The sequence below is a fragment of the Prionailurus viverrinus genome, chromosome C2 (genome assembly GCF_022837055.1).
Source record: "Prionailurus viverrinus isolate Anna chromosome C2, UM_Priviv_1.0, whole genome shotgun sequence".
Lineage (NCBI taxonomy): Eukaryota > Metazoa > Chordata > Mammalia > Carnivora > Felidae > Prionailurus > Prionailurus viverrinus.
This window is the reverse complement of record NC_062569.1, coordinates 77712276-77739118: the sequence shown is the minus strand read 5'-3', so window position 1 is coordinate 77739118 and position 26843 is coordinate 77712276. Positions and strand designations below refer to the sequence as shown.

Below are 26843 nucleotides of genomic sequence, written 5' to 3'. Positions count from 1 at the left end.
CGTCTCCTGGCTTGGCTGCCACTGGCCAAATGATGTTGTGTGAATTTGCAAAAGTAGGGCCTTCCTTTGGGTGTACAAAGCATACTGCCTGGGTCTCAGCTTTCACAGACCCTTGCTAGGTATGCCCTGCACAGCTGACAACAGAGATCTTGTTCCTCATCTGTCCCTAGACTCCAGTCTTTCTTGGCCACATCACTCCTCAAATCCATGCTCCAAACCGCCAACATTTTTCTAGAACCGAAACATGACAATATAACTCACTTTTAACACTTCAATACTTCCCTATTCCCTACTAAATAAAATCTAAACTCCTTAAAAAGGCATACAAGGTCCTGTGTGATCTGCCCCTTGCTTTCTTCTCTAGTTTACTGAATGACTAAACGAATAAAAACAAAACAATAAACCAAAGAAAGAATGAATGCATGAATTCCAGGACAGAAGTTTAATATCAACAACAACAAACAAATATGTCGAGGAAGAGGGTCTAGTCTCTAAGGAGAAACAATCATCAAATTTGGGGGCAGCTTCTTGCTTTTCTCTATGCTATGAGATTAAGCCTCGGTTAAGAGGGCACCCCCAAGCAGGCACATTATTTCCTCTTGCATGTACTTCCCCTACCGAGACAAAGTTTTTATGGTCATTTTCCCCATCTCTTTGTCTTTTATCCACATATTCCCATCATCAAGACCAGTCAGGTCTACCGTCTCAGTCTACTCACCTACTGTTTCCTCTCTGTTCTTTCTGTCACTGGAGTCCAGTCCTCTCCACCTTGTATTTGCAGTACAGGAACCACATCCCACAGGGCCCCTCATTCAACAGCCTGGCCCTTTACTAGATGCTGGAGATATAGACATGAATGGCACATAAGCCCTCCATTGACTGACCTCAATGTCTTTGCCAGGACAATATTCCCCCCTTTCAGTAAGTCAGTCCCATGCTCAGGGACCTAAAAAGATACTCGTTGCCTTCCCAATCATTTCTAAATTCACACTTTGCTGTCTTTCATTCACTCAACAAGGGTTACTAAAAGCTTACTACATGCCAAGTGCTGGTACTAGGTATAAAGCAGGGGATAATATAGGCATAGGCCTCGTCCTCAAGGAATCTAGTCTAATGAAGAAGAGATACAAAAGCCAAAATCACAAAAGTAATTATATAATTATTGTTTAATTGCAACTGCTATGAATGATATGAGGGGTGCTTATAAGGGTATGTAAACAAGAGATCTAATCTAATCTAAACCAGGAAGCAAGGCAAGGTCTGAGATCTGAGTAGGAGCCCAGCTTTAGGTGAGTGTTGGGAGAAAGAGCTGTTGTTGAATGTCCCAGGAAGGACATTCAAAGGTCTAAGATTGAGAATACAAAGAGTGTGAGAAACTGTGTCTACAGCACAGCAAACAAGGGGGAGAGTGGCAGATAAGGAACAGATCTTGAGAGAATTGCAACTTGTATTAAGGTTTTTGGAAGTTAAGAGAATCCATTGATAGTTCCAGAACATGTGGTTACCATGGCCTGACTTACTTTTTTTCCCTCAACATTTTATTATAAAAATGTTCAAACATAGTGAAGAGAATTGTACAATGAACACTTATAACATTTTGCTCCTGACCTAATTTTTAAGTCACATCACAGTGACAAGTATCTAGGTGTTAAAAAAGGGAGAAAGAGGGGCGCCTGGGTGGCGCAGTCGGTTAAGCGGCCGACTTCAGCCAGGTCACGATCTCGCAGTCCGTGAGTTCGAGCCCCGCGTCGGGCTCTGGGCTGATGGCTCTGGGCTGATGGCTCTGGGCTGATGGCTCTGGGCTGATGGCTCTGGGCTGATGGCTCTGGGCTGATGGCTCGGAGCCTGGAGCCTGTTTCCGATTCTGTGTCTCCCTCTCTCTCTGCCCCTCCCCCGTTCATGCTCTGTCTCTCTCTGTCCCAAAAATAAATAAACGTTGAAAAAAAAAAAAAAGGGAGAAAGAAATTTAACCTCTTCCTCCCAGGGAGGATACAGGAAGTTTAGAAATGGTATAGGCTAGCCAATAAAATGACTAGAAATTAATAACTGCACAAAAACACAAGGGCTATCTGCAAAATTTGAAATAATTATTGGGGGAAAATGTACTAGAATTTTTTTCTCAGGTACACCCTATACCATTTCACATTTGTGAACTATGACTCCAGCTCCAAGGTAATGGTTGGAATCTTTTTGTAACTCTTTTCTCTTATTAGAACTAGAAATAAAGTGTTTAAAGCTGTGAAAACGCCCAAACGCTAACTCACTTTTAAGATAATTAGAAATTCTCTGGGCACTTGAGTGGCTCAGTTGGTTGGGCGTCCGACTTCGGCTCAAGTCATGATCTCACGGTCTGTGAGTTTGAGCCCCGCGTCAGGCTCTGTGCTGACAGCTCAGAGCCTGAAGCCTGTTTCAGATTCTGTGTCTCCCTCTCTCTCTGCCCCTCCCCTACTCACGCTCTGTCTCTCTTAAAAATAAATAAACATTTAAAAAAATAAAAAAAAAAAAAACAAATTCTCTAGCTAACTGAGTTGATGAGGCCCTGATAAATGGTGGCAAGGGACCTGGAGAAGAAAAGAAAATTTTTTAAATTATACAGGAAGTAGAATTGACAAACTATGTTAACTAAATAAGGAGGGGAAGAGAGAAGAAAGTTTTAGCAGGGACATTTAGATGGCAGAGGAGGAACAGATTATTAAAATGATTAGTTTTGGGCATGGTAATTTTTATAAGCTTCTGAAATATCCAGGTAAAAATTCAAGCAGGCAACAAGAATTTAAGCACAAGACTGAGGAGGGCGTTCAAAGGTGTAAATTTAAAATCGGAAACCATCAGCATGTAGGTCGCCAATTGAAACTATGAAAGCAGATGAGGGTGGCCCTGGAGATTATGTAAAAAGAGGACAATTGTCACCTTGAGTCATCACCAAACCCCTGGGTCTCAGGTGCCTTAAATACTGATGCTGTACCAAGCAAGAATCAAATTGCCAATTCTTACAACTCAATAATAAAAATATTAATAATCCAACTAAAAAAACGGGCAAGGTATATGAATAGACATTTCTCCAGAGAAGATCTACACATGATTGATACACATGAAAAGATGCTTAACATCATTATTAGGGAAATGCGAATCAAAACCATAAAGAGATACCATTTCACACTCATTAGAGTGGCTAGAATTAAATGGCATCTTCCTCTCCACCCTCCTCCTGCATCCCTCCCAGCTCTAAGGAATCTGAAGTCTACTTTGTCTCTATACTTTTGCTTATTCTGGACACTTCATATAAATAGAACCATATAATATGAAGTCTTTTGTGAGTGGCTTCCTTAACTTAGTGTAATGTTTTCAAGGTTCATCCATGTTGTAGCTCAAAAAGTTAAACACAGAGTTACCATACAACCTAGCAATTCCACCCCTAGGTGTATTCCCCAAATAATTGAAAATTATGTTCAGACAAAACTTGTACATGAATATTCATAGCAGCAGCTATTACTATTCACAATGGCTAAAAAGTGGAAAAGTGCACTTCTGGGTGCAAAAGCCCATCAAATGATGAATGGATAAAAAAACATGATTATGTCTATATAATAAAATATTATTCACTAATAAAAAGGAATGAAATACTGATATGCTACAACATGGATGAACCTTGAAAACATTACACTAAGTTAAGGAAGCCAGTCACAAAGGACTTCATATTATATGGTTCTATTTATATGAAATGTCCAGAATAAACAAAAGTATAGAGACAAAATAGATTTCAGATTCCTTAGAGCTGGGAGGGATGCAGGAGGAGGGTGGAGAGGAAGATGTGCAATGACTATTAGTGAGTACAGGTTTTCTTTCCAGGGGTGATGAAACTGTTCTAAAATTGTGGTGATGATTGCACAGTTCTGTAAATACAATAAAAAACATTTGAATTGTGCACAGGTCTTACAGGTATCAAAATGCATCACCATCCAGGTACCATACTTCTTTTTTAATGGGTGGGGAAATGACAGGTGCACTGGGTAAGGTCTGGACAGTACAGTACTGTTTATATTTATATTTATACTTATTTATATTTATATGCACTTGGGTGGCTCAGTTAAGCGTTGGACCATAGCTCAGGTGATGATCTCATGGTTCATGGGTTCCAGCCCTGCTTAGGGCTCTGTGCTGACAGCTCAGAGCCTGGAGCCTGCTCTGGATTCTGTCTCTCTTTCTCTCCGCCCCTCCCCTGTTCATGCTCTGTGTCTCTCTCTCTCAAAAAAGAATATTTAAAAAAGTTAAAAAACAAAATCCCAGTTATGAGTGCACCCGAGCAGTTCAAACCCATGTTGTTCAAGAATTAACTGTAGGAATTAGCTGAGCACCGGGTGGTTCAGTCAGTTAATCATAGGTCTCTTGGTCTCAGCTCAGGTCATGGTCTCATGGTTTGAGAATTCAAGACCCACATCTGACTCTTCACTAGCAGCACAGAGCCTGCTTGGGATTCTCTGTCTCTCTCTCTGCCCCTCCTCTGCTCCCTCTCTCTCAAAACAAATAAACTTAGGGTTTTTTTTTTTTAAAGTTTATTCATTTTGAGACAGAGAGAGCAAGTGGGGGAGGGGCAGAGAGAGAATCCCAAGCAGGCTCCGCACTGTCAGCATGGAGCTCAATGCCTGCTGGAACTCATGAAACATGAGTTCATGACCTGAGCTGAAACCAAGAGTCACTTAAACCATTGAGCCACCCAGGCACCCTAAGACGAATAAACTTAAAAAAAAAAAAAAAAATCAACTGTAGATCATGCTGTTGGGGAGCAGCAGAATTAATCTTCCTTCCTGTTACATCATTATAGCAGTACATGCTTCTAGCACTTAAAATCATAGTTTACAAACGTGTTTAACGGTTCTCCCTCACTAGACCACTAACTTCTGCAGAATAGAGATTGTGCCTGATTTCATCACATCAAGACCTGATAAAGTTCTTTGGCATTTAATAGGTGCTCAAATGAAAGTTTACTCTGGAAGAAAACATCTACAATTGAAGCTAAATAAATGCAAAGTAAAGCAAGGAACCTAGCATACGGATATCCACCCTCTCCAACCAAAGGAAGGCAGAATAAAAGACAAAAACTCATAAAGCAGAAGAAAGGACTCAAGGATGGGCGAAAAGGAGGGCATCTCCTCCCTCCCACCGCCACGACAGTTTCCCTGGTAGGTTCCAGAACATTCAGGCGTGGCTGGTGTCACTGCGCCCCTTGGCGACCACCTCTCGGTCAGACCATCCAGCGCGCTCACTTTCCCGCCTCATTGAGACCCAAAGATAGGGGTAGGGCCGCGCGAGGTGCGGGACTTACGTCACGTCCGGTTCCGGACGCGGCACGCTAGAAAGAGGAGCCAGAGCGCGGAGGGGCGGAGCCAAGAAAGCGCGCGTTCTGAAAGGGGGAGGGGCCGGGTTAAGGAGCGCCGCGTCACGTCCGGCAGACTTAGAGCCCGTGCGGAGGCGGTGCGGAGCGCTTCGGTACTCAGCGGCTCGGGAACTTGTGCGTTCTACGAGGCTGCGGCGGAGCCTCTATATAGAAGGCGCAAGAGGTTGGCAGCTTCGATTGAAGCACGTCGAGCGGCGATAGCAGCTAGGAGTCATGAGCGACAGCGGCGAGCAGAATTACGGCGAGCGGGTACGTAGAGATGGTGCAGGGGGCGGCTGTGTGGTCCCAGCTTGCTTCTCTTCCAGGCCCGTCGGCCTCAGACCTGGAGACAGAGGCGATTTAGGCTCCGAAGTCTGAGGCTGGGAAGGAAGGGAGTTGGGTCTAAAAAACCCTTGCGGAGAGTGTCTTTAGTCGTGAAGGAGGCCGCCGTGGGGGGTTATGTAGTTCCCTACCCAAGACGGCGGTTTTTTTCCGTTACGAGAGGGGGAAAGCTTAAAAATGGCCGCTGCGTCCCCTCGGTGTTGGGGGAGGGGAGCGGTATCTCATTTCGCCGTTGCTCTCCTGCGAAGCCTCGCTGCCGCCATCTTGGGCTGGCGGGCCGGGCGGGCTGCCAGAGGCACAAAATGGCGGAGAAGCCGCGAGTCCAAGGCGGGCCCGCGCTTCAGTGGGCCGTGTGGGAGGGAGAAAGAGAGGCAACCTACTCAGAGGGTTTTCGCCCGGCGTTTAGGTTAAGAAAGGATCGTCTGTGGACCCCGAAGTGATGGAATCTAGGAAGTTCTTGGGACCTCTCTTACGGTGGGGGAAACTAATCCGAGGTAGTCAAGTTCTGGGCCCGGTAGAGGTGGTTTCGCGCGCGCTTTGTGTTCGGCCTAAATGGAGTGTTTCTCTTTGATACCGAAAGTGCTTTCAAAGGAAAAGTCATTATCGGGGTATCCGAATAGACTAGACCCCGAGGCCGCTGAGATTTTCTTCTTTCATGGAGTAGGTATTTTTCACGGGATTGTGTAGCAGGAACTGGCGGGCAACTTGTGGCGTCGTTATTTCCTTTTGTTTTGAGGCATTCTAAATCTGAACCACTACTCTGTTGGTACACTTTTTTTTCTTTTCTTTTCTTTTCTTTTCTTTTCTTTTCTTTTCTTTTCTTTTCTTTTCTTTTTTTTTTTAAGCCTCCACCTCTCGTGTGGAGTTGGGTGAATGTTAACTGGAGGAGTAAGACCGTTTCCGGGCTTAAAAAACGTGATGTAAAGCTGGTTGCGAGGCTGTGGGTACTAACAATGATGCAAAAATAGAAAACTTGCCAGAATCTTAACATTCGAGGTTGTGGAGAACTTTATTGAAGAAGGAAGTTGATTTTTTACTTGGTAGGAATACGTGGGGGTGCTTTTACAGTTTGGTAGGTTTTCCTTTTCTTCTAGGGCCATCGTAAGATCTCCGTAACAGTCGTCAGGTAAATCTATTCAAGTATCTTAGCAAACTCTTATAAAAAGATTTGGGGCCTTTCATTAGAAAGGCATTTTTAGAAACCTCTATCATAGCTCCTGGAACATTGTCGAAATTACTGTTTAACTTGGGAGCTAAATCTGATTGATTTTGGTCTGAGATAATCAGGCTTGGTCCCTGTTCAGAGGAATATTAGCTTTTTTCATTTTTCCCTAAGGCTTTTGATCCCAACATTACCAAAACGTGTACGATTATTTTTATACCTTTGCTTTCTTAATGGTTAGAAAGTTTGGAGTGAGTGCACAAATGGTTAAAGCTGTGATTTCTGATTTCTGCCGGTTGACTACACTGTTGAACTGTATTTGGACTGGAAAGCAAATGATGACTTTAAGTCTTTTGTTTTCTGAACAATTATTGGGTACTATTTGCACTATTGAGAGGATGCAAAATGGCCGGTTTCTGAGAAAAGCTCTCGGTTGAACATACCTTATTGTTACTTGTAATCATGTGCTTGTGAAGACGAAACTTGCCCCAAAATAATATTTGGGCATATTTTACATATGGGAGGAAACAATTGTTGGAAGTAGGTTCCTGGCTTGAGACCGTTCAAGAGAGGTTGTCATCCAAATAATTTGACATTTTTGAACATCTGTTTTCTTCCATAATCTTGTTTATGTAGATTCACCAAAATCTTATGGAAGGAAAGTTACAAAATAATTTCAAGCTGTATATTAGAAATTGACGTATTTCTTACGTAAGAGTCTTGGATCCTGGAAAGGTTTCTAAACTTTCAAGTTGTGGCATACTTCTACGTTGTTTTGTTTGGCATTTATTTTGTGTGTAGATTGCTTTGCAATTGGTGAATTGGAAACTGAAGAGGTTAGAATAGGCCTAAAAAAAAAGTTTGGATTCCTAAAGAGTGCCTGGCAAAAACCCTGAAGCTTAATGGAACAGATTAGATATAATGCTGTAAAAATGATGATGTATATAATAGGTCTGACTGGCTATAAAAAAAAAAAACAACCTTCTTTTGACAGTGCCTGAGAGCAGTGAAAAAGTTGCATTCAGGGTAATAATCTTGGACATGTTTGGTATGAATAGCTTCTCTGAAGCCTGAAAAATTAATTCAGCTCTAGGCCCTCAAACATTTCAAACTGTTAATGTAAATCATTAAAACAAGCCTAATCTGTATTGTTAATGTAATCACTTAAAATACAAATCTCTTTAGTTTGGCTGGAACCCCACCCATCCCCAGCCTGTCCCTACATTTGGCTATCCAGAATCCAGACACTCCCATATCCCCAGCATAATTCTGGAAGTTTTTTTTCCCCCAGTCCTTTAGACTTCAGAAGTTTCTTTCCTAAACAGACTGTAGGTGTGTGATAAATTGTCCTCCATCTGGTCACCCATAGGGTTTTACTTCTTGGGTGAACGAATATACGAACAGAACTGTTGTTCAGTGTGTCCTTTTACCTTCTTTTAAATGCATAGTTAGGATAAGTTGCAGAATTTTTGTGGTTCATGTCACACTATTATAGCAGAGTGGTTTTTACCTTTATTGTGAGATTTTTTTTCATGTGATCGATTTAACTCAAAGTCTGTTTCTATCTAGAGTTAACTTATTTGATGTAGGCAAACCCGTGCAAAATAAAATACTTTCCATCTCCCAAATTCACTTCTCTTCCAGTACTTTCCAAAAGTTGCTGGCAAATATTTTTGGGAAAACAGTTGACCAGTCAGCCCCTTTGCAAAAAGTCTTAGCAGTTATGTCATAATATGGACAAATAACATAAAAAGAGTTGTTGGTGGCTAGTTTGTAGGTGCATAGCAATATTGAGGGGGGTAATCTTTAAGGCCTGGTAATGGTCATAGTATTCTATTTAGAGTATGCGATATTTGTGTGTTTGGTCTTGACACTGGTTTAATGCTCTGCCTTTCTAATGAATGTAATTTCTTTAGTTTCTACAAATAAGTCTATACTTAGAGAATCCAGAAACTAAATAAGGAAACACTATTATATGAACAGGTGGTTTTAATTTCTGCCTTGCTGTCAAGATTACAATAGCAAGCAGTTCAAGAACATATTCTGGTAGAATATTGGCTATAGTTATTGTAGAAATAATGTTTGCACTGTAGGTACATTATCTAGTCTTACTCTTTATGGAGATGAGTAGTATCCGGATACCATCCCATCAAACTGCCTTTCAGCTTTCTGCAGTTTTTCTCTTCTGCTTAATCTTGGGTTGTCTTTCTGTAGTCTTTGTTTTTGGCCCCTAACTCTGAATTCTGATTTCCAAAAACTGAACCATCTGAATCTATTTCTTTCTAAAGAATTGCAGCCATTGCACCACATTCCTTTAATAAAGGATTGAATTAATGTCAAGTGAAAGGAAATAGTTTGCATTGTTTCACTGTGAGTCTGGTTAGGTATGAGTCTCTTGAAAAAACCAGGTTGAAGAATATTTTTCTTGGCTTTAACTAAGAATGTTTTAATGTTGTTTGGAACTAGAAGGTGGCATTTTCAAACTGAAATTACAAGTGATAACAAGGTAAGTACTACGGTTTTTTTAAAGAGGAATTCAGATGGTGAGATGTTAATTAATAGCATTCACCTTTCCCCCTTTATCTCCAACAAAGCCCAGAACCTAATTGGTAAATATTAACATTTTGCCCAAGAGAAGTATTTTTAGAGCCTTCGCATTCTGTGTTATGTTCAGTTTTCATACATAATTGTATTTAATTTTTTCTAGAAGGGATAGTGATTAGTGTTTAGGAATTTTAAGTGTTTTATCCAGTTTAGTTTTTTGGGTTATGGGTTACATCGAATTTTAGATCTTGTTTTCATTTAGTCTTGTTTTTAAGCAAGCCAAAAAAAGTTCACTAGAATAGCAAATTTGAGTTTCTAAATTCTCAAAAATCTTTTTGGATTGGGTGTGGAGGTTATTTTCAGATTGCTACTTTGATTAATATAGACTGCCCAATACTGCAGAATGCATGAGCCCCTTCTTAGAGTCAATATTATTGATGCAAGAGATGGGCTTAAAACTGATATAGGTAAGTCAGATTTTTTTTCCCCCCCTTCCAGAAAATATTCTGTCTTTGGAGTATTTTTCTCCACCCAACCTTCTGGTAGAGTTTACAGAAAAATAAAAACAGTCCATTAGTATGAGCATTAACCTTTATATAGCAGGATCAATCAATTTTTCTTTGTCTCATCCCAATTTTTTAAATATTACCTTGTTAGCAACCTACTGAATTTGTACATGTTTTTAATGTTATTTGAATTCAGTTCTAGTCCCTAGAGTTGTTCTAACAAAAAATTATGTTGATGATGGAAGTTTCTGCTTATTTCTTCACCAAATGGGCAATAACATTAAGCCCAGTAGTTGGTCGTCTGGTTTTATTAAAGTGGCCACTTGAGCTCAGTAGTTGAGTTAAAATAAACCTAATATTTACATTATCTAGCAACATGTTTTTTGGTCTTTGAATATAAAAGGAGGAAGATGGTTTGGAAGAGGTAATAAAATACAAAAGCAGGAAGGCATCCATATTGAAAAGTTCCAATACATAGAGCTTTGGCCTCCATTCCAGTATTTCGTGCATCTAAAGCCCTGTTTCTGTATGTTATCTTTAGGAGGCCCCAAGAGGAAACCTGCTTGGGCATTCTGATTCCACGATTACCTTTGTGCTGCCAGCAAACATATCCCATTACATTTTAGTGATGGATATTAAAAGGAAATCAATTACTGTGATTCCCTTAAAAAGCTATTTAAAATTTTTCCTGGGTTAAACAATAATTGACTTTCAGCGACAAAAAAACGAGACTGAAAATTATGCTTACTTTCTCAGGAAAGGCATCACAACACTTGCCACTATAGCCATGGTTGTCTTCATGCCCACATAAGTTACAAAGACTTTGTTTTCTCTCTCTCTCTCTCTCTTTTTTTTTTTTAAAGGAAGCTTTAGCCCCAATCACCCCCAAAGGAAATAAACTAGTAAATTGTTGACAAGTGAGGTACAGGTGAGGTACAGGATAACAGGGAGAACTAGAATATTTTGTGAGGCAGTATTTATTTTGTTTAGGGTGTTGAACAGACACTATTACATTTTATTGATCTGTTAAGTGATGATTGAGTTTTGGTTTTTGGGTTTTGGTTTTTTTTTTTTTTTTAATAATTTTAGGAGGTGAGCTATAATTTTTTCCCAATATTGCCACCTTAAAAAGTAGGATTTCTCCTTTGGACTGCATAAGATTTTAATATGTTTGTTCATTGAGGGGGAATTTGCAAAAAATTCTTTGAAAACCTCACTGTTGGATTCAAGTTCGTTTGCTTTCTTTCATAACTACTTGGATATAGTAGTTGGTTGATCTGATTTTGTCTTTTTATGGTTCTAGTGCTAAATTTAGTAGTCGGACCATTCATATTTAAAATTTCACTAGAGCAGCTTTCTAGGGGTGGGTTTTGAGCACTTTAGTCCAAATTTTCTGATTCCCTGACATTGTCTTCTACGGAGCTCTTTAAATATGCAGTACAAAAATGTGTGACATTACGTATCTTTACCTTATCTATTATCTAGACAAGTCACAATTTGTAAACCTGTCCAGCCCTGAGCTTTGTCATCATTGTACAAATGAATTGTCCGTGCTTTCCTTTCTTGCACTTTTGTATTAATGTGTCACTTTTTGACTAGAGTTGTGCTTTTGACACTTAACATTTTCTTGATGAATACAATAAGTAAGAAGTGTGAAATGTAATTAAAGTTCTTAAATGTTAGATGAACAGCAAATGTTCAGTTGCGCACTTCGCATTCAACTTAAGCATGATAAATCTATTTGAAGTAGACAATGAGAATGAGGTTGGTTACCTAGTATATTTTAGAACCAACAGGAAGCTAGTTTCAGTTTTTTGAGCTGCATATTCTAGGGTTTTTTTGTTTTTGTTTTTTTTTTTAATCCAAAAAGAGGGATTTTTTTTTTTTTCTAGTTTCAGTTTTGGCACTGGATTTTATCCTGGAGTTTTAAAATATTCTTCATCCTGTTCTTTTTCTATTAAGGTTAATGTTGAAGAAGGAAAATGCGGAAGTCGTCATTTGACAAGTTTTATAAATGAGTATTTGAAGCTCAGGAATAAGTGAAGCTGAAATTTGAAAAAATAAAAGAAAGAATGCATGCTAATTATCAGACCAGAAGTCCCACTTGTAGAATATTGAGCAATTTGTGTGAAGTGGGGAAGATGAAAGAAGTCAGAATTTGAAACGGAAGAATGAAGAAAAGAAATAAAAATGAAGTTAAGATAAGAAGTAATCTGGAATCAGAAAGCACTACGCTAAGTAATTACTAGTCTGTTTATGTGTCCCTGTATATTTTGCTAAACATGCATGCATTATTTGTTTAATAGAAGAAAATATATACAGGGCAAAGAAGTGCCTTCCAGGGGAAACGTTTAAATTAGGTAATTCTAATTTTAACTTCTTAGTCAAATGATTGAAATGCAATTTTAAAAAATAACCCTTTGTAGTCAAATATGAGGCAGGAATGAGCTCTCCAGCATGGGTAACAGTTGGCTTCATGTTGTCTCTCTAGATTTTTTTGTATAATGCTGCTGGTCCTGGGCCATGAGTGAGTACCTCCAGAGTTGGGATTGGTGGTCTGTGCCACCTCCATGGACTCTTAAGATTCATTGACCCCTATCTTTTAGTACTGAGCAATATATAGTAGAATGTTTTCTAAGTTTGTTGTAGTTTTCCCAAAGAATGTCACCAGGATGGTTATAGAAGCAAACCAGTGAAGAGGATAGTTCCTTTTGGCATTTATGAAAATTCTTTCTAGATGGCATAGGGGAAACCTATGACCAATTAGGCCCTAACTTTAAGATGCAGGTTCTAAATTCACAAGGATGATTCTTCTGTTTAATGCCTGTTCCAGTTGAATGACTAGGATTACTGCTGAAAATATATTAGCTTCCCTTACAATGAGGTGGGTCACATAAGTGAACAGGATCTCTAACTCAAAGTGGCAATAGTGGTAGTTGTTCAGAAAACTGCTCTATTCCCTTTTTCTCATTTGCTGCTGTTAAAATTTAACTGTTACAATGACGTGAGAGGTATAGATTATAAAGTAACTTAGTTTTGGTTCCTCACTCCGACCACTTACTGTGAAAAATAAAACCTAAAGGTCTGTCCTTTCCCCTTCCGTGTGTTTTGTTTTAGTTGAATAAAAGAATACGATGGTTAGCGAAATGTTACTTTCTGTTGGATGGGACAAGTGAACTGTCAAAATAATACCCAGTGGTAGCTAACCAGTAGTTGTTCTCTGTTGGGAAAGCCAAGGGTATCACTTCTTCCTGAAATGAAGACAACCTAAAAAAACAGAGTTGTCAGGTCTTCTAGCTCTTGGAAAAAGTGGTTTAAATTACATATCTAAAAGGATCTATCTTCTAGCATTTTAGGGCCAGTTGTCAATATGAAATTTGTGCTTTTTATAATTATTTCTGCCTTGCAAGGAGAAGAAAATTATTCTCAATTCATAGTAGTTTCCAGCATTTGCTTTGCCCCAATTACTAGTTTGTAAATTTTGCCACGTATAAACTAATAACGTTAATTTTGCGCTCTGAATTACTTACAGATTAGGTAGAGAGCTGAGGTAAAAAAAAGAGGTGAATTGATAATTTCTGTTCAAGTCCATGAATTCCTGAAAGGCCCTTGGGGTCTAAAAGAGGAAAAACCTATTAATCCTCTAAATGGAAAGAAAGCACTTTGGAATTTGATTATATGGCCTAAGCTTGGATAGATGTATGGCAAAAATAAATGCTGATGCCCATAGACCATTGCATCCATTCAGGGTTTTCTTCTCTTCCCACCCTATCCCTCCCCCCCTTGACCAAGGCATCTTTGAGTCTGACAGTGCCTCCTCTCAGCCCTGCTCTGCCTATTGGGGAAGTAAGAGGGAGACAGGCCTCTTGTCCTGGGGCAGGTGGAGCAGAGAAAACTAGAGAAACAAGGTTCCACGAAGATACTTTTCACCAAGAAAAATCAGTAGGTAGGAAGCCTAAAATTTCTGAAATTGAGTAAATCAGTGAGACTTAGTTAGCATTATAAACATGTATGGTGCTTTTAACAAATGTAGATGAACTCCAGAGTTATTAGAATAAGCTCTAGTTTAGGGACTTGTATTTTTAAATGCTGTGTAGGTTTACTGTATACCTCTAAGAGCCACTGTTCAAAATCTAATTTACTGCATCCAGTTTCTAATACAGGATAAACCTAATGATTTGATGGTTCCAGATCTTTTGGTTTCCTTCATCTCTTTCAAAAGGTTTTTCTAAGATACTGTCATGCTCAGAATAGGAAGATGCAGAAAAAGGTATTTTGTTGAAAGGCTGAGTTAGTTTCTGTGACATGTTCCCTTTAAGTTGTATATTAGAATATGACTTAAGATCCGGTCTATAGAAATGATTCCCTGAGCAGAAATTCAGGGAATTTTTTGGCTTTGTTATTTATGCTAATTGTAAGTTCATGATCCTTTTTCTTGAGGTATTGATGTCCAGAGAAGTGTTTTTGGTATGGTTTTAATGTGCTGACACTTAAAACTTTTTAGCCCTAAGAGTGGACTTCAAGTTTTCCTTGTGTAGAGGTTATCCCAGCTGGGTTTGCAGATTTGCCTGTGGATTAAGGTTTAAAGTTAACTTTGTTTTTAGATTTGGCTAATAATTTTAGGTCTCTTTTTTTTTTTCTCGAGCTAAATTTCCTTGAATGTGTATTTCCAAAATAGCTAATGGCTAACATAACCATAAAGGGGTTTAAATTCTTTAAGAAATATTCCTGACCAGAAAGGGAGGAGGAGGCATTACTTAGGTGTTAGCCTAACCAAATGTGTAGAAGGGGAAATTTTTGCATTCTGGCTGGTGTTTCCCCTATTCCTGGTCTAAGAAACGATTGCTTACAAAATATGTCTGCAGATAGTTAATTTTAGAGGTTGAGAGAAAAAGCTCATAATTTCGTAAATACTGTATCTTTGACCCTAGAGATTACTAGAAATTCATGAGAAGCTTCATAAGGCTTATGACCTAGGCTAAAAATGCTGTCTTTTCTCTCAGTGGACGGACTGATAACGCAGGTTAGAATAAGGCTTTTCTGCTTAATGAAGCCAGAGGCTTAAGAGATCTTGACTTTCTACCCTTTTTTCCTTTGTATTTTGATTCCTAGGCTGATGGATTTAGCTACTTGATTGATAATCTTTTAACTGTTACTGTGAGTTATTTGAGCACTCTGCTCTCCTTTCCAGGGTAAATTGTTTTCTTTTGGTTTCCACTAAAAGCTACATAATCATTCCATGAAGTAATTTTTCTAGCATTGAGATAAACAAAGACAGTTAATTTAGGGGGTCTCAATTTATCTCTTTGCTTCTAGGTTAGTTTTTGCCTGTGGTAAAGATGTCAGAAACCACACCATTATTTTTGAGAACTTTGTCCAAGAAGAGGAGGGAGGTGGAGTGTGCTTTTAAATGTCTCTGTGCAGAGTATTAAATGTCTCTCTGCCGGAGAACCCCAAGAGATTAATTGGGGTCCCCTAAGATGCAGTGCACCCTTTAACCATTCCTTGTTAAAGGCACCTGTTCTCATTAATAACAGTATTCTCTTTTTCCTTGAATCTCTTTATAGTCACTCCAGGGGAAGGAGAGGAGGCTGTCACATTCCATGTCCCTTCCATGTTTTATAATGACTAAAATCTTACTGGGGAAGTTTCTAGAGTTTCAGGCCTAATGACCAGAACTCCTTTTACTGGCAGAGTTACTCTCTTTCCTGTTCTAAACTTCAAACTCCGTTTCTTCTGTATTGCATATAAATTTTTTCCCATTATGCTGTAGACCACATATGTGAAATATGTTCTATATTCCAAAAAGGTTTGATGAACTGTAATTTAAAATAATCCTATTCTATCCTTTCAAGAATGGCCAGAATATTCTGAAAGTCTACCACACAGGGAGGTCTCCTGTGATCATTTTTATCCAGTAGCTTTGACATAGATTATTATCCCTATAGTAATGTTGGGTCCTCTTGAATCTGGCCATTTCTGCTCTGTCTTGGGTGGAAAGACTCACCAGACTTTATGCCTTTTAATTTGCATTAAATTGGATAACCTAAAATGAGGGTTGTCTTGCTAGCTGCTGATACCTTAGTTAGCTATCAGACTGAGTGGCTTTGTTCTCTCTCCTCTGAATCCACTGGGTTTTTTTGTCTGTTTTGGTGCGTTGGCAGAACATCTCCTTGGTTCAGTTACTTTAAATGTATGCTTTTTATACTGATAAGTTGGCTGTGCTTTTGCTCATTGATGAGCTAGTCAACCCTTTTTATCCATTCTCTTTGCTGGTTTCTTTAGAGATCTTCCTTACTGTGTCACTTAACTATCAGCTAGTCTAGTTTGGATGGGGAACACTATGGCTATACAGTATATACTTACTTACTTAGACTTTGGTTTTTTCACATACAATTCTGAACTCTCCCTTCCTTAGCCTAGATAGGAGCCCCTGATTTAATCTGTTAACTTTCCTAGTTTACTCCCTAATCCCCATCAGTTTGCCATGGTTCATCTCCATTTAGCTGAGGAGGCTCTAGATCTCTGGCACTGTCTACTCTTCCTTCTGCACAGTTCACTGCCTTTTCTGCTGTGGCTCCATCTGGTTGCTTTATTTGAGCTTCTTAAGGGCATCCTACCATGGTTAGGTGGAATTAGGGTCTAGTATCCTTCAAGCTGCTCCTTTCTATTAGGTTTCTACTTTTTGCTAGGACTTGAAACTGATCGTCCTTGCCTCTTTTCCCACTCAATAAATATAACTTGAGAAGTGAGGTCTTCTGAAAAAAATCAAAAGCATTTTAAAGTAAGTTTTATGATTTTCATAGGGTATTGTTTTATTGATGGCAACTTGATTGAAAATAGGTATAAGATATAGGTGTCATAGTTAATAAGATTCTTTCTTACCCTAGTCTTTATGGAGTAACAATCCCAAAACACAATCCTTGGACAGTTCCCTTAACTGCTTGGCTTTGGCACCCCTTTCTGAGGAGAGTGGGGTCAGTTAATTCTTATCCCTGCTCCAGGAAAGGTGGAAGTTCAAATAAATTGGCTTATGTCAGTTGGAGCAATGTAAATATATGAGGTATATTCAGTTCCTGCCCTTACCTATGTTTTCTTATCTTGGAAGGGGATTGCTTTCCCTCACCATTTATCTCACAGCAGCTTATTTGTTTTTAAAGTTGCCCAGAAAGTATACAAATTAAACTTTTGACATCTACGTGTAGGAATCCCGTTCTGCTTCCAGAAGTGGAAGTGCTCATGGATCTGGGAAATCTGCAAGGCATACCCCTGCAAGGTCTCGCTCCAAGGAAGATTCCAGGCGTTCCAGATCAAAGTCCAGGTCCAGATCTGAATCTAGGTAAGAAAGACTGTCTTGGGATTTTCTTCTGTTACTCTTAGCTTTGAAATTGGTGTGTGCTTTGTAAATTAGGAAGATAGAGAGGGTTGGATCATTTGTTGGCTTATTTAATATTGGTACTAGTAATGAACTTAATCATAAGTTCTGGGATAGAAGACTAAGTGGTTAAGAACCTGGGCTTTTGGCGTTAGGGTTCAAATCTTACCTCTATTTTTTCTGGCTTGGGCAGATTACTTAACCTTTTTCCACCTTAGCTTCCTTATCTTTAAAAGGCAAGTTAGTAATACTAGTTCTTGAGAATTGTGAGGATTCACTAGGAGTTTAAGTATGACAGACTGCAGGACATTGGCTTTCATAACTAATTCTTGATAAGTAGGTGTAGTCTAATATTATATACATGTGTATAAAAAATAATACCTTAACACAGCGCACTTTTTTTTTTTTTTTAATGTTGGTCAAGAGTAGGCTATACATCCTTGTTTGCCCAGGACAGCCCCAGTTTATGCCTATTGTCAGGCATAATTAACTGCACCTCTTTTCTCTCTTACAATGTGTCCTGTCTGGTTTAGATGACAGTTCATATGATCACTCCAGTTAGGAGCAATTGATTGGTTATAAAACACTGCTGGAGAAAACTTACAGTGATGGTGATTTTATCTTAAGTGAATGGTGGGCATAAGTGGGAGAAGCTGAAAAAAAACAGGGTGGTATTCTGAGGGGGGAGGTGGGCACAAATTAAAAGCTAGTGTGAAGTGCTGCATGTTTTATGATTATCAAGGGTTTTTTGAGTATGTTAATTGATCTTGAGTATGTAATTTTGATCTCCTTTATCTTAATTATTTTAAGAAATGGAAGAGAGCAAGTAGTGGTTTTGGAGCTCTTCCTAGTAGAGTGGAGATGACTGTAGATACAGCAGAAAAGTCTTGATCACATGTCTGGATTATGTTTTGCCTTTTGGACTTTAACCCTAGAATAGATGAAGAATTGGAAACTGTATCTTATTGTCAGCTAATTAGTTATACTCTTGGAACCTTTGTCTTAACAGGTCTAGATCCAGAAGAAGTTCACGAAGGCATTACACAAGATCAAGATCTCGGTCCCGCTCCCATAGACGATCCCGTAGCAGGTCTTATAGTCGAGATTATCGAAGACGGCATAGCCACAGTCACTCTCCCATGTCTACTCGCAGGCGTCATGTTGGGAATCGGGTAAGATGACAAAATTGTTGTTAAAGCAGTGGACTTTGTCTCTTCTGTTTTGAAATCAGAACTGATTGTATTTGACACTGGACTTTTAGCAGTGAACACATGAGTTCCTTAGAGGTCTCCTTGTGTTCTGAGTAATGTCTTTTTAAAAGGTATTTTCTATGTTAGGGCTGTCAGTCACATGTAAGCAAAATATTGGGACAGTGTAACTCACCTCATCAAAACACTCTTGGTTATTCCATTTAATTTTAGGTGAGTTTATTTCGGGTACTAAGGCTTATCTTCCCTGACTTTTTTTTCCTCTGGCTTATAGAGATAATGCTATTTTAATTATTCTTATGTGTAGAATAAATCTTAGGTGACTCCCTTGGGCTACTTGCCCTTTAATATTCCCTCACAAAACTGCCAATTTGGTATTCACAAGTAGAAGTCACTGTTCCCGTCCCCCCTTGTTTAATTCTGAGGTTGAAGTTGTTCTTGGAGTCTTTTTCTGCCCATTCTTAATGCTTGTGGCTATTGCTGTAATATACTAGTTATTAATTTCAATTACTTATTCCCTACTTTCACTGTTGGTGACATTTCTTAGCTTCGGTTTATGATAAGTCTTAAAGTTTAAAATTCATCTTTCCATTTCTAGGCAAATCCTGATCCCAACTGTTGTCTTGGAGTGTTTGGATTGAGCTTGTACACTACAGAAAGAGATCTAAGAGAAGTGTTCTCGAAATATGGCCCCATTGCAGATGTGTCTATTGTATATGACCAGCAGTCTAGACGGTCAAGAGGATTTGCCTTTGTGTATTTTGAAAATGTAGATGATGCCAAGGAAGTAAGTAAAAATTTACCTGTATCCTTGTAAAATAAGTCCTGTTGTTAACTTCCAACTACCCATGAACTTGAATAAGGATAATTTTTGCTTTTATATTGTAAATAGGGTATATTTATAGTTCTTTATAAATCTTATTTCTAAGTATTCATAAAAGTATATCTTACTGTTATTGGACAGTTTGTGGCTTTGTCCAGGGTGTATATAATAACTTTCAATATATCTTTCGAAGGCAAAGGAGCGTGCCAATGGAATGGAGCTTGATGGACGTAGGATCAGAGTTGATTTCTCTATAACAAAAAGACCACATACCCCAACACCAGGAATTTACATGGGAAGACCTACCTAGTAAGTTTAAGATTGATAGCTGAATTCGTTTCCTCTAACAACTACATGTACTGGGGGGAATCTTTGGCATTTCATCCAGTCCTGACACAGTATAAATCATTTTCCCTGTGTTTTTAAGTTTATATCTTGAGAGAGTGGGGGGAGAGAGAATCCCAAGCAGCCTCCATGCTGTCAGCACAGAGCCTGCCCCACAAATGGTGAAATCATGACCTGAGCCAAAAACCAGCATATGCTTAACTGAGTCACCCAGGCACCCTATCTTGTGTGTTTTGTTTTGTTTTAACTAGCTAAAAGTGTATTCAATAGAACATATTCAGTGGGAACATTGTGTTTGTGCTGCAGACTGAGAGAGGACATCCCACCATATCATACAGAAATGCCATATATCTGGCTTTGCTTGGTAATTAATGTTCTTGATTAGACCATTTTTCCCATAAGGAAATCTTAAGTATTCTGTGTAAAGTCAGGTATGGAACAAATCCTACTCAAGTGCATTTTTTAGCTTTGTTAAACAGTGGAAAACAGGGGACTTCAGTTTATGCATTGGACTATGATAGGCTGCTTCTCTCTTGTCCTCCTCGGTGTTTAAATTGACAAAAATCTGTGTTGGTCTTTCCCCCCCCCCCCCTTTATTTATTTTAAATTTCCCCCTCAAATCACATTCTCCAAATAATGATTTTACTTTCCCTTCCTCTAGGGAAATATATGGGCTTTATTAGCAAATGGCTTTTAGTTGGAAGCAAGTTAGCAGAATGTGTATTCCTTAATCAAAAGATTTTAAAAATACATTTATGTATATTGTAAGGGCAGAGAAAGGACAGTGTTTATCCAATATCCGTGAAAATTTAAACAGGAATAATGCTACTTGCCTAGTTAACTTCTCTGTTAGAAAAGGCCTGTCTGTGAATTAATAATTAGGGAATGAGTAGATACCTTCATTTTTGCCCAATAGACGAGAGTAAAGAGGTTATAACTCGAAGCATTTGCCCAGTTATGTCCTTAGAGCTCAGCTGTGTGGCTCACAAGACCCAAATAAGCCATGCTGCTGCTATTGTCTGAACAGTTTAAACAATAAAAGTCGTATGTACGAAGATAAGACCACATGGTATTTTATGAAGCTATATCATTTATTCATAGTGGAAGTTCACGCCGTCGGGATTACTATGACCGAGGATACGATCGAGGCTATGATGACCGAGACTACTATAGCAGATCATACAGGTAAGTTTACCACAATACGAGGTTTAAGTTGTTAAAATTTTGAAGGAAATACGTAGTTTCTCCTTTCCTGAATCAGTTGCAACATAATTTAAGGCAGCACTATATGTAAATTTTAGTCTTTGATAAAATCACTTTTTATACTAAGAAATCTAGGACTAGAGTTTAAACTAGATTTTAAGGTTACGTGTCTTGTTAATTTAACTTGACGTTTAAAAAGAAATATACATGTTAAGTTGTAAACCAACAGAAATCCCTGGTTTGAACATAACAATAGAGTCAAAATTTTAGACCATAGTTTAGATTTTCCACTTTTGTATACTTTGTTTTGTTTTTAAGACAAGTTCCATATGCTACATTTTTTTTTAAATTTTTTTTAATGTTTTATTTATTTTTGAGACAGAGACAGAGCATGAACAGGCAGGGGAGGGGCAGAGAGAGAGGGAAACACAGAATCTGAAGCAGGCTCCAGGCTCTGAGCTGTCAGCACAGAGCCCGATGCGGGGCTCGAACTCATGAACCGTAAGATCATGACCTGAGCCGAAGTCGGACGCTTTAACCGACTGAGCCACCCAGGCGCCCCCCATATGCTACATTTTTTTTTTTAATTTTTTTTTTTTAACCTTTATTTATTTTTGAGACAGAGAGACAGAGCATGAACGGGGGAGGGTCAGAGAGAGAGGGAGACACAGAATCCGAAACAGGCTCCAGGCTCTGAGCCGTCAGCACAGAGCCCGACGCGGGGCTTGAACTCGCGAACCGCGAGATCATGACCTGAGCCGAAGTCGGACGCTTAACCGACTGAGCCACCCAGGCACCCCCCATATGCTACATTTTTTAAAGTTACTGCTTTAGAAAGTGGTTTTTTTCTTTGGGTTTTTGTTTTTGTTTTTTTTGTTTTTTGTTTTTTGTTTGGTTTTTTTGGTGTCTATAATGTGGTGATGCACTAGGGAGACAGGGAAAACTAAGTCTTAGAAGAATCCAAAGAAGTAACTACTGAAGGACAATCGTGTAACAATGGTTGGTGTGTGTGTGTAAGTTTTACTTATTTTGAGAGAGCCTGCACAAACTGGGGAGAGGTAGAGGAGGGATTCTCTGATAGTGTGGAGCCTGACGCAGAGCTCAAACTCAAAAACTGTGAGATCATGATGACCTTAGTGGAAACCAAGGTGCTTAACTGACTGAGCCACCCAGGCACCCCTAGATAGGTGGTGGTGGGTTTTGTTTTTAAGTTTGAGAGTGAGTGAGCACAAGGAGAGGAGAGGCAGAAAGAAAATCCCAAGCAGGCTCTGCACTGTCAGCCCAGAGTCCAGTGTGGGGCTTGATCCCAGGAACGGTGAGATCCCAACCTGAGCTAAGATCAGGGAATCACATGCAAAACTGACTGAGCCACAGAGGAACCCCCGCGGAGTTTATTATTAAATGTTGGTGAGTTTTTTTAGGGGGTTAGGGAAATACCTATCGTACTGAGAATACTTTTGAGGATAAAAACGAAGTAAAATTCTTCGGTTTAGCAGCACCAGGTAATTTAGACCCTGTATTGCTTGTGAAAATGGAAATTGTGCAATAAGTATTGACCACAACAGTTAACCATGATTCCTTAACCTTATTTTGGGGTGTGGTATTGAGATGTAAATGTCTTTTTTTTTTTTTTTTTTTTTTTTTGTATGCTGTTTGGAATATTTAAAGAAGTTGAATGTTGGAAGTGAGTCCTAAAGCGTGCAGTTGTCTGGCATTTTATCCCTGGCAAAATCTCTTTTGGAAAGAACATATTTTTAGTTTGAGAGAGAGCGCAAGGCAAGGAGGGGCAGAGAGAGTCTCAAGCATGCTCCACATTGTCAGTGCAGTACCAGACATGGGGCTTGAACCCACAAAATGAGGTCATCACCTGAGCCAAAGTCCAACGCTTAACTGACTTGGCCACCTAGGCGCCCAATTATATGGACTTTAAGAGATTGATTGCAGAGGATGGGAAGATTAAGGTCTTAGGTTTGATTTTTTTTTTTAATTCAGATGAGCATTTACTTTAGAAATGTCGTTTGTTCCGATACTCAGTTTAGCCACCAGAGAGAGCTCTATGTTAGTTTGTTAAAAGGGTGGCAAATGTAGCCCCTTAATTACTTCCAGAAAACTACCTTTCACTTCTCTGTGGGAGTTCTAACTTTACTACATTAGTAATACATTGTTTTTAAAACTTAAAAAATGAGTATATGTTACTTTTCTGCCTTCACAGAGGAGGAGGTGGAGGAGGAGGAGGATGGAGAGCTGCGCAAGACAGGGATCAGATTTACAGGTATGGCAGGAGAGGATTTTAAATCTACACAACAGTACGATGGCTCACATAAAAGATTTAGTTACAAGTATTTTGATGGTTAATTATAAGTTGCGTCACACAAATTAGATTGTATGAAATACAAAAATACTGTAACTGAAACCAGTGACTGCGTATATGACTCCGTGTGTGTATTTACAGATGTGAATTAGGCTTACACTAGATAATGAACTCAGTGGTACCTTTTTGTACCTTATTGAGAGCTTAAATTAAGGTCAGTATCAAGGGTCCATAGTATCTTTCATCTCTCTTTATTACTGTATCTTCTTGTACTGTTGAGGTTTTGTTAGCTTTTAATGACCATCTCAGGATAAGCAAGTGAATATTCAAGTCACTCTGTATTTGACAAAACAAAACCACTTTGAAGTACTAGTAAAATTTATTTGGGTGTTGGTTCATGATGGTGTGGTTAGGAATAGTGGTTTTATTAATCAGGACTAAAACGGACTTTGAAATACCATGACTGTTGAAAGTTGTGTATGTCATCTAGTCTTTGTGGAGTGAGTCTTAGACGGTCTTGACATTTGTTTACAGAAGGCGGTCACCTTCTCCTTACTATAGTCGTGGAGGATACAGATCACGTTCTAGGTCTCGATCATACTCACCTCGTAAGTATTTAACTTGATTTTTTGTTTATCAAACCACACCAGATAATGGGTTAATTCAAGTAGTTTTATCTGTATTTATAGTCTCTACTGCCCCTCAGTTGTGTGAGGGTTCAAGAAAGTGTATGCAAACAATCCTTGGAATCTCTCATTCTTGTTACTAATTAAAATATAAACATATATTCTGGTCACCATTTGTAGCTTTTGTTTCTAGGAGTGCTTGCAAGTTTTGTATAGTGAGGAAAATTTGACTTTAAAACCTTAGCTCTTGAGTTAGACTTCCTAGCTATTTCTATTGTTTAACTTTGATTTCTAATGTAACCCTTGTGTGAAAGGGGTCTTTCTCTAGTTTCCCTGTAGAGAATCTGGTGCATAGAATTTTCTAATGGTAGAATAGTCTAAAAGTCTCAACATTAAAATATGTTTGATAAATGTACTTCATTACTGAAACACTATTATTTCTTTCTAGGTCGCTATTAAAGCATGAAGTTGAAGACTTTCTGAAATTTACCCTAGAGTTGGGATATTGTTTGTGGACAATATTTTTATTGTCTCCTGTTTAAAAAGTGAACAGTGCCTAGTGAAGTTAGGTGACTTTTACACCTTTTATGATGACTACTTTTGGTGGAGTTGAAATGCTGTTTTCATTCTGCATTTGTGTAGTTCGGTGCTTTGTTCAAAGTTAAGTGTTTTCAGAAAAGTATGTTTTGCATGTATTTTTTTACAGTCTAAATTTTGACTGCTGAGAAGTTTCTATTGTACAAAACTTCATTTAAAAGGTTTTTCTACTGAATCCAGGGTATTCTGAAGATCGAAGCCTGTGTGTAAAATGCTACCATATGGTAAAAAGCAACAATAAAGTTTGGTTTTTACTTTTCTTTCTAACATTAATGCTTAGCAGAACTGTTCAGATTAGGTTGTCAGTAGCAAATTTCAAGACAAAAATACCCATTTTCCTCCAATCCATGAAACATACTATACTTAATATACCTGCAACTAAGTGTTAAAAATTATGCTCTGTAACCCTGTACTGCTAGTATTAGAACTAAGGAACTTTCAATACAGCAAATGCTTAATGCTTCTATAAATGTGGATTTGTCAGCCTTTATGTAATCTGTATTATATAAAGCAGGGAATAAGAAAAGAGGTACATAATGTATGCCTTTAAAAGGCTATTTCTTAAAGCTGTTACAAGGGGATAATGGTATTTCAACTAGTTATCAGCAAGTGACAATACATTCCACCACAAATGTACTCTTGTTCTTTTAGCTTTTAGACTATGGAAAAAACTGAGTGCTTCAGAGTTCTGGAAAAGAGAAGGGAACACTACACCTGTGTTGTGGATGAACTGAAGACTGCCTGTTCATTTTTTAAATATTATTTTCAGGTCCTTTGCTTACCAAAGGAAGTCCAATTTCACTCAAATGTTTTGAGAACTGTGTTTAAATAAATGCAAATGAAAAGAGTAAAAGGCTGGTACAACTCAGTTTACAGAAAAGATTTTATTTTAACCTTGTTACTTATGGAGGGTTTTTTTAAAGAATAATTTTTAGTCCCTTGTACAGTATCCCTTGGGCTAAAATGTATTCTTCACTGTTTTTTTTGGTTTTTTTTTTTTAATAGTTGTACATTTCCTGGGAAACCAGTTTAAGAGGGGAGTAGGTACATGAGTGGTCCTCTTCATTTGGATGGTGTTTATATTAGTCTAGTCTCCATACTTACCCTGAGGGTGACAAATTCAAGGGAAATTGTTACAGGTAATTTATTGAAATTAGTATGTCCCAGGTACTTTGTAAAGCACTTTACATATATCAGTTCTTTAGTCTGTAGCAGTCATCAGGTAGAACTTAATAGCTATTAAAATGGCAATGCCAAGAACTGAATGGGCAGACTGCAATCCTCAGTCTGTACTCCGTCATGATGCCATTCTGCTGCCAGCTGGGGTAACCAGATGATTCAAGATACTGGTAATGGTGATAAGGGTGCCTGGCTGGCTCAGTTGGTAGAACATGTGACTCAATCTCAGGGTTGTAAGTTCAAGCTCCATGTTGGGCATGGAGCCTGCTTAAAAACTATAGCTAATGTGCACAGGCAGTATTCGCAGGCCTTAATTTGTTACACAGGGTGCTGTCACACCTGCATGCCTCTCTCATACTTTGGAAACTGTCAAATGCATAGAATATTACTCCTGCATGTTTGTGGGGTTTTTGTCGGTGGGTTTTTTGTTTTTTGTTTTTTTTTTTTGAGAGAGAGGACAGTGTGTGAGCAGGGAAGGGGCAGAGAGAGAGGGAGACACAAAATCTGAAGCAAGCTCCAGCCTCCGAGCTGACAGCACAGAGCCCAGTGTGGGGCTTAAACTCACGAACCCCACAAGATCATGACCCTGAGCTGAAGTCGGATGCTACCAACTGAGCCACCAAAGCACCCTTCATGCTTGTGTTTCTCATAAGCATCTGGCACTGACTTTGTACCTCCTACATTGTTTCAAATCTATTCTCAACCAGTTTTAGACTAAAAGTTGGTCCCTGAGATGTAGAATGTGGTCCAGGAAGGGTTGGATTATATAGTTTTGTAGTGATAGAATGTATATGAAGGAACATGCATAGTACCACTTCAGCTGTCTTCTAGGTGGAAGGGTAGGTAGGCCAGCACCAAAACGGTGTGAGAATAGTGGGTGTCTAGTGCAGGGCTCACTGACTGAGCTGCCCTACTCAGACTCTTCAGTCTTGTACTCTTACCTCTTGTTACAGAATGTGGGGTAAGGAATAAAAAGATTTCCCAGCTCTCTAGCCCCAGGTCTAGAGCAACTTTGGAATGCAACCAGGCCTAATTGATACATCCCAGAAGGTGTTGCCTTGCAATTAATTCATCTAAACCACCCATTATCCTGCCAATAAGGTGTTTTTTTAAACCTAGTGATCAGTTGGACCTTTGGATCTGGAAGCATTTTGACTATAATAAATTGTTACCAGCAGGCAGCAGAACTTGAAAATTTAGAACTTACCAGGTTTGATGGGCTAAAGAGTGGAGACTCCTTTTGTATTC

At 38.9% G+C, this 26843-nt stretch overlaps 1 protein-coding gene across 2 annotated transcripts; it reads left to right on the top strand.

Moving 5' to 3' along the window:
• Positions 1-5440: 5440 nt before the first annotated feature.
• On the top strand, positions 5441-25269 carry TRA2B (transformer 2 beta homolog). Of its 2 annotated transcripts, none has more exons than XM_047874988.1 (9): positions 5441-5644; positions 17134-17267; positions 18313-18475; positions 19110-19298; positions 19528-19643; positions 20781-20864; positions 23095-23154; positions 23731-23801; positions 24268-25269. In XM_047874988.1, the coding sequence occupies exons 1-9, from the start codon at positions 5609-5611 to the stop codon at positions 24276-24278; spliced, it is 864 nt and encodes a 287-aa protein (XP_047730944.1). In that variant the 5' UTR covers positions 5441-5608; the 3' UTR covers positions 24279-25269. The 2 variants fall into 2 exon arrangements, with proteins under 2 accessions (XP_047730944.1, XP_047730943.1); XM_047874987.1 differs by having other exon boundaries at positions 23728-23801.
• Positions 25270-26843: the final 1574 nt, after the last annotated feature.

Coding starts and splice junctions, on each gene's coding strand:
- TRA2B (XM_047874987.1), top strand. CDS start 5,609: ATGAGCGACAGCGGCGAGCAGAATTACGGCGAGCGG. Junction 19,299..19,527: donor ATGTAGATGATGCCAAGGAA/GTAAGTAAAAAT, acceptor TATCTTTCGAAG/GCAAAGGAGCGTGCCAATGG. Junction 20,865..23,094: donor TACTATAGCAGATCATACAG/GTAAGTTTACCA, acceptor CTGCCTTCACAG/AGGAGGAGGTGGAGGAGGAG.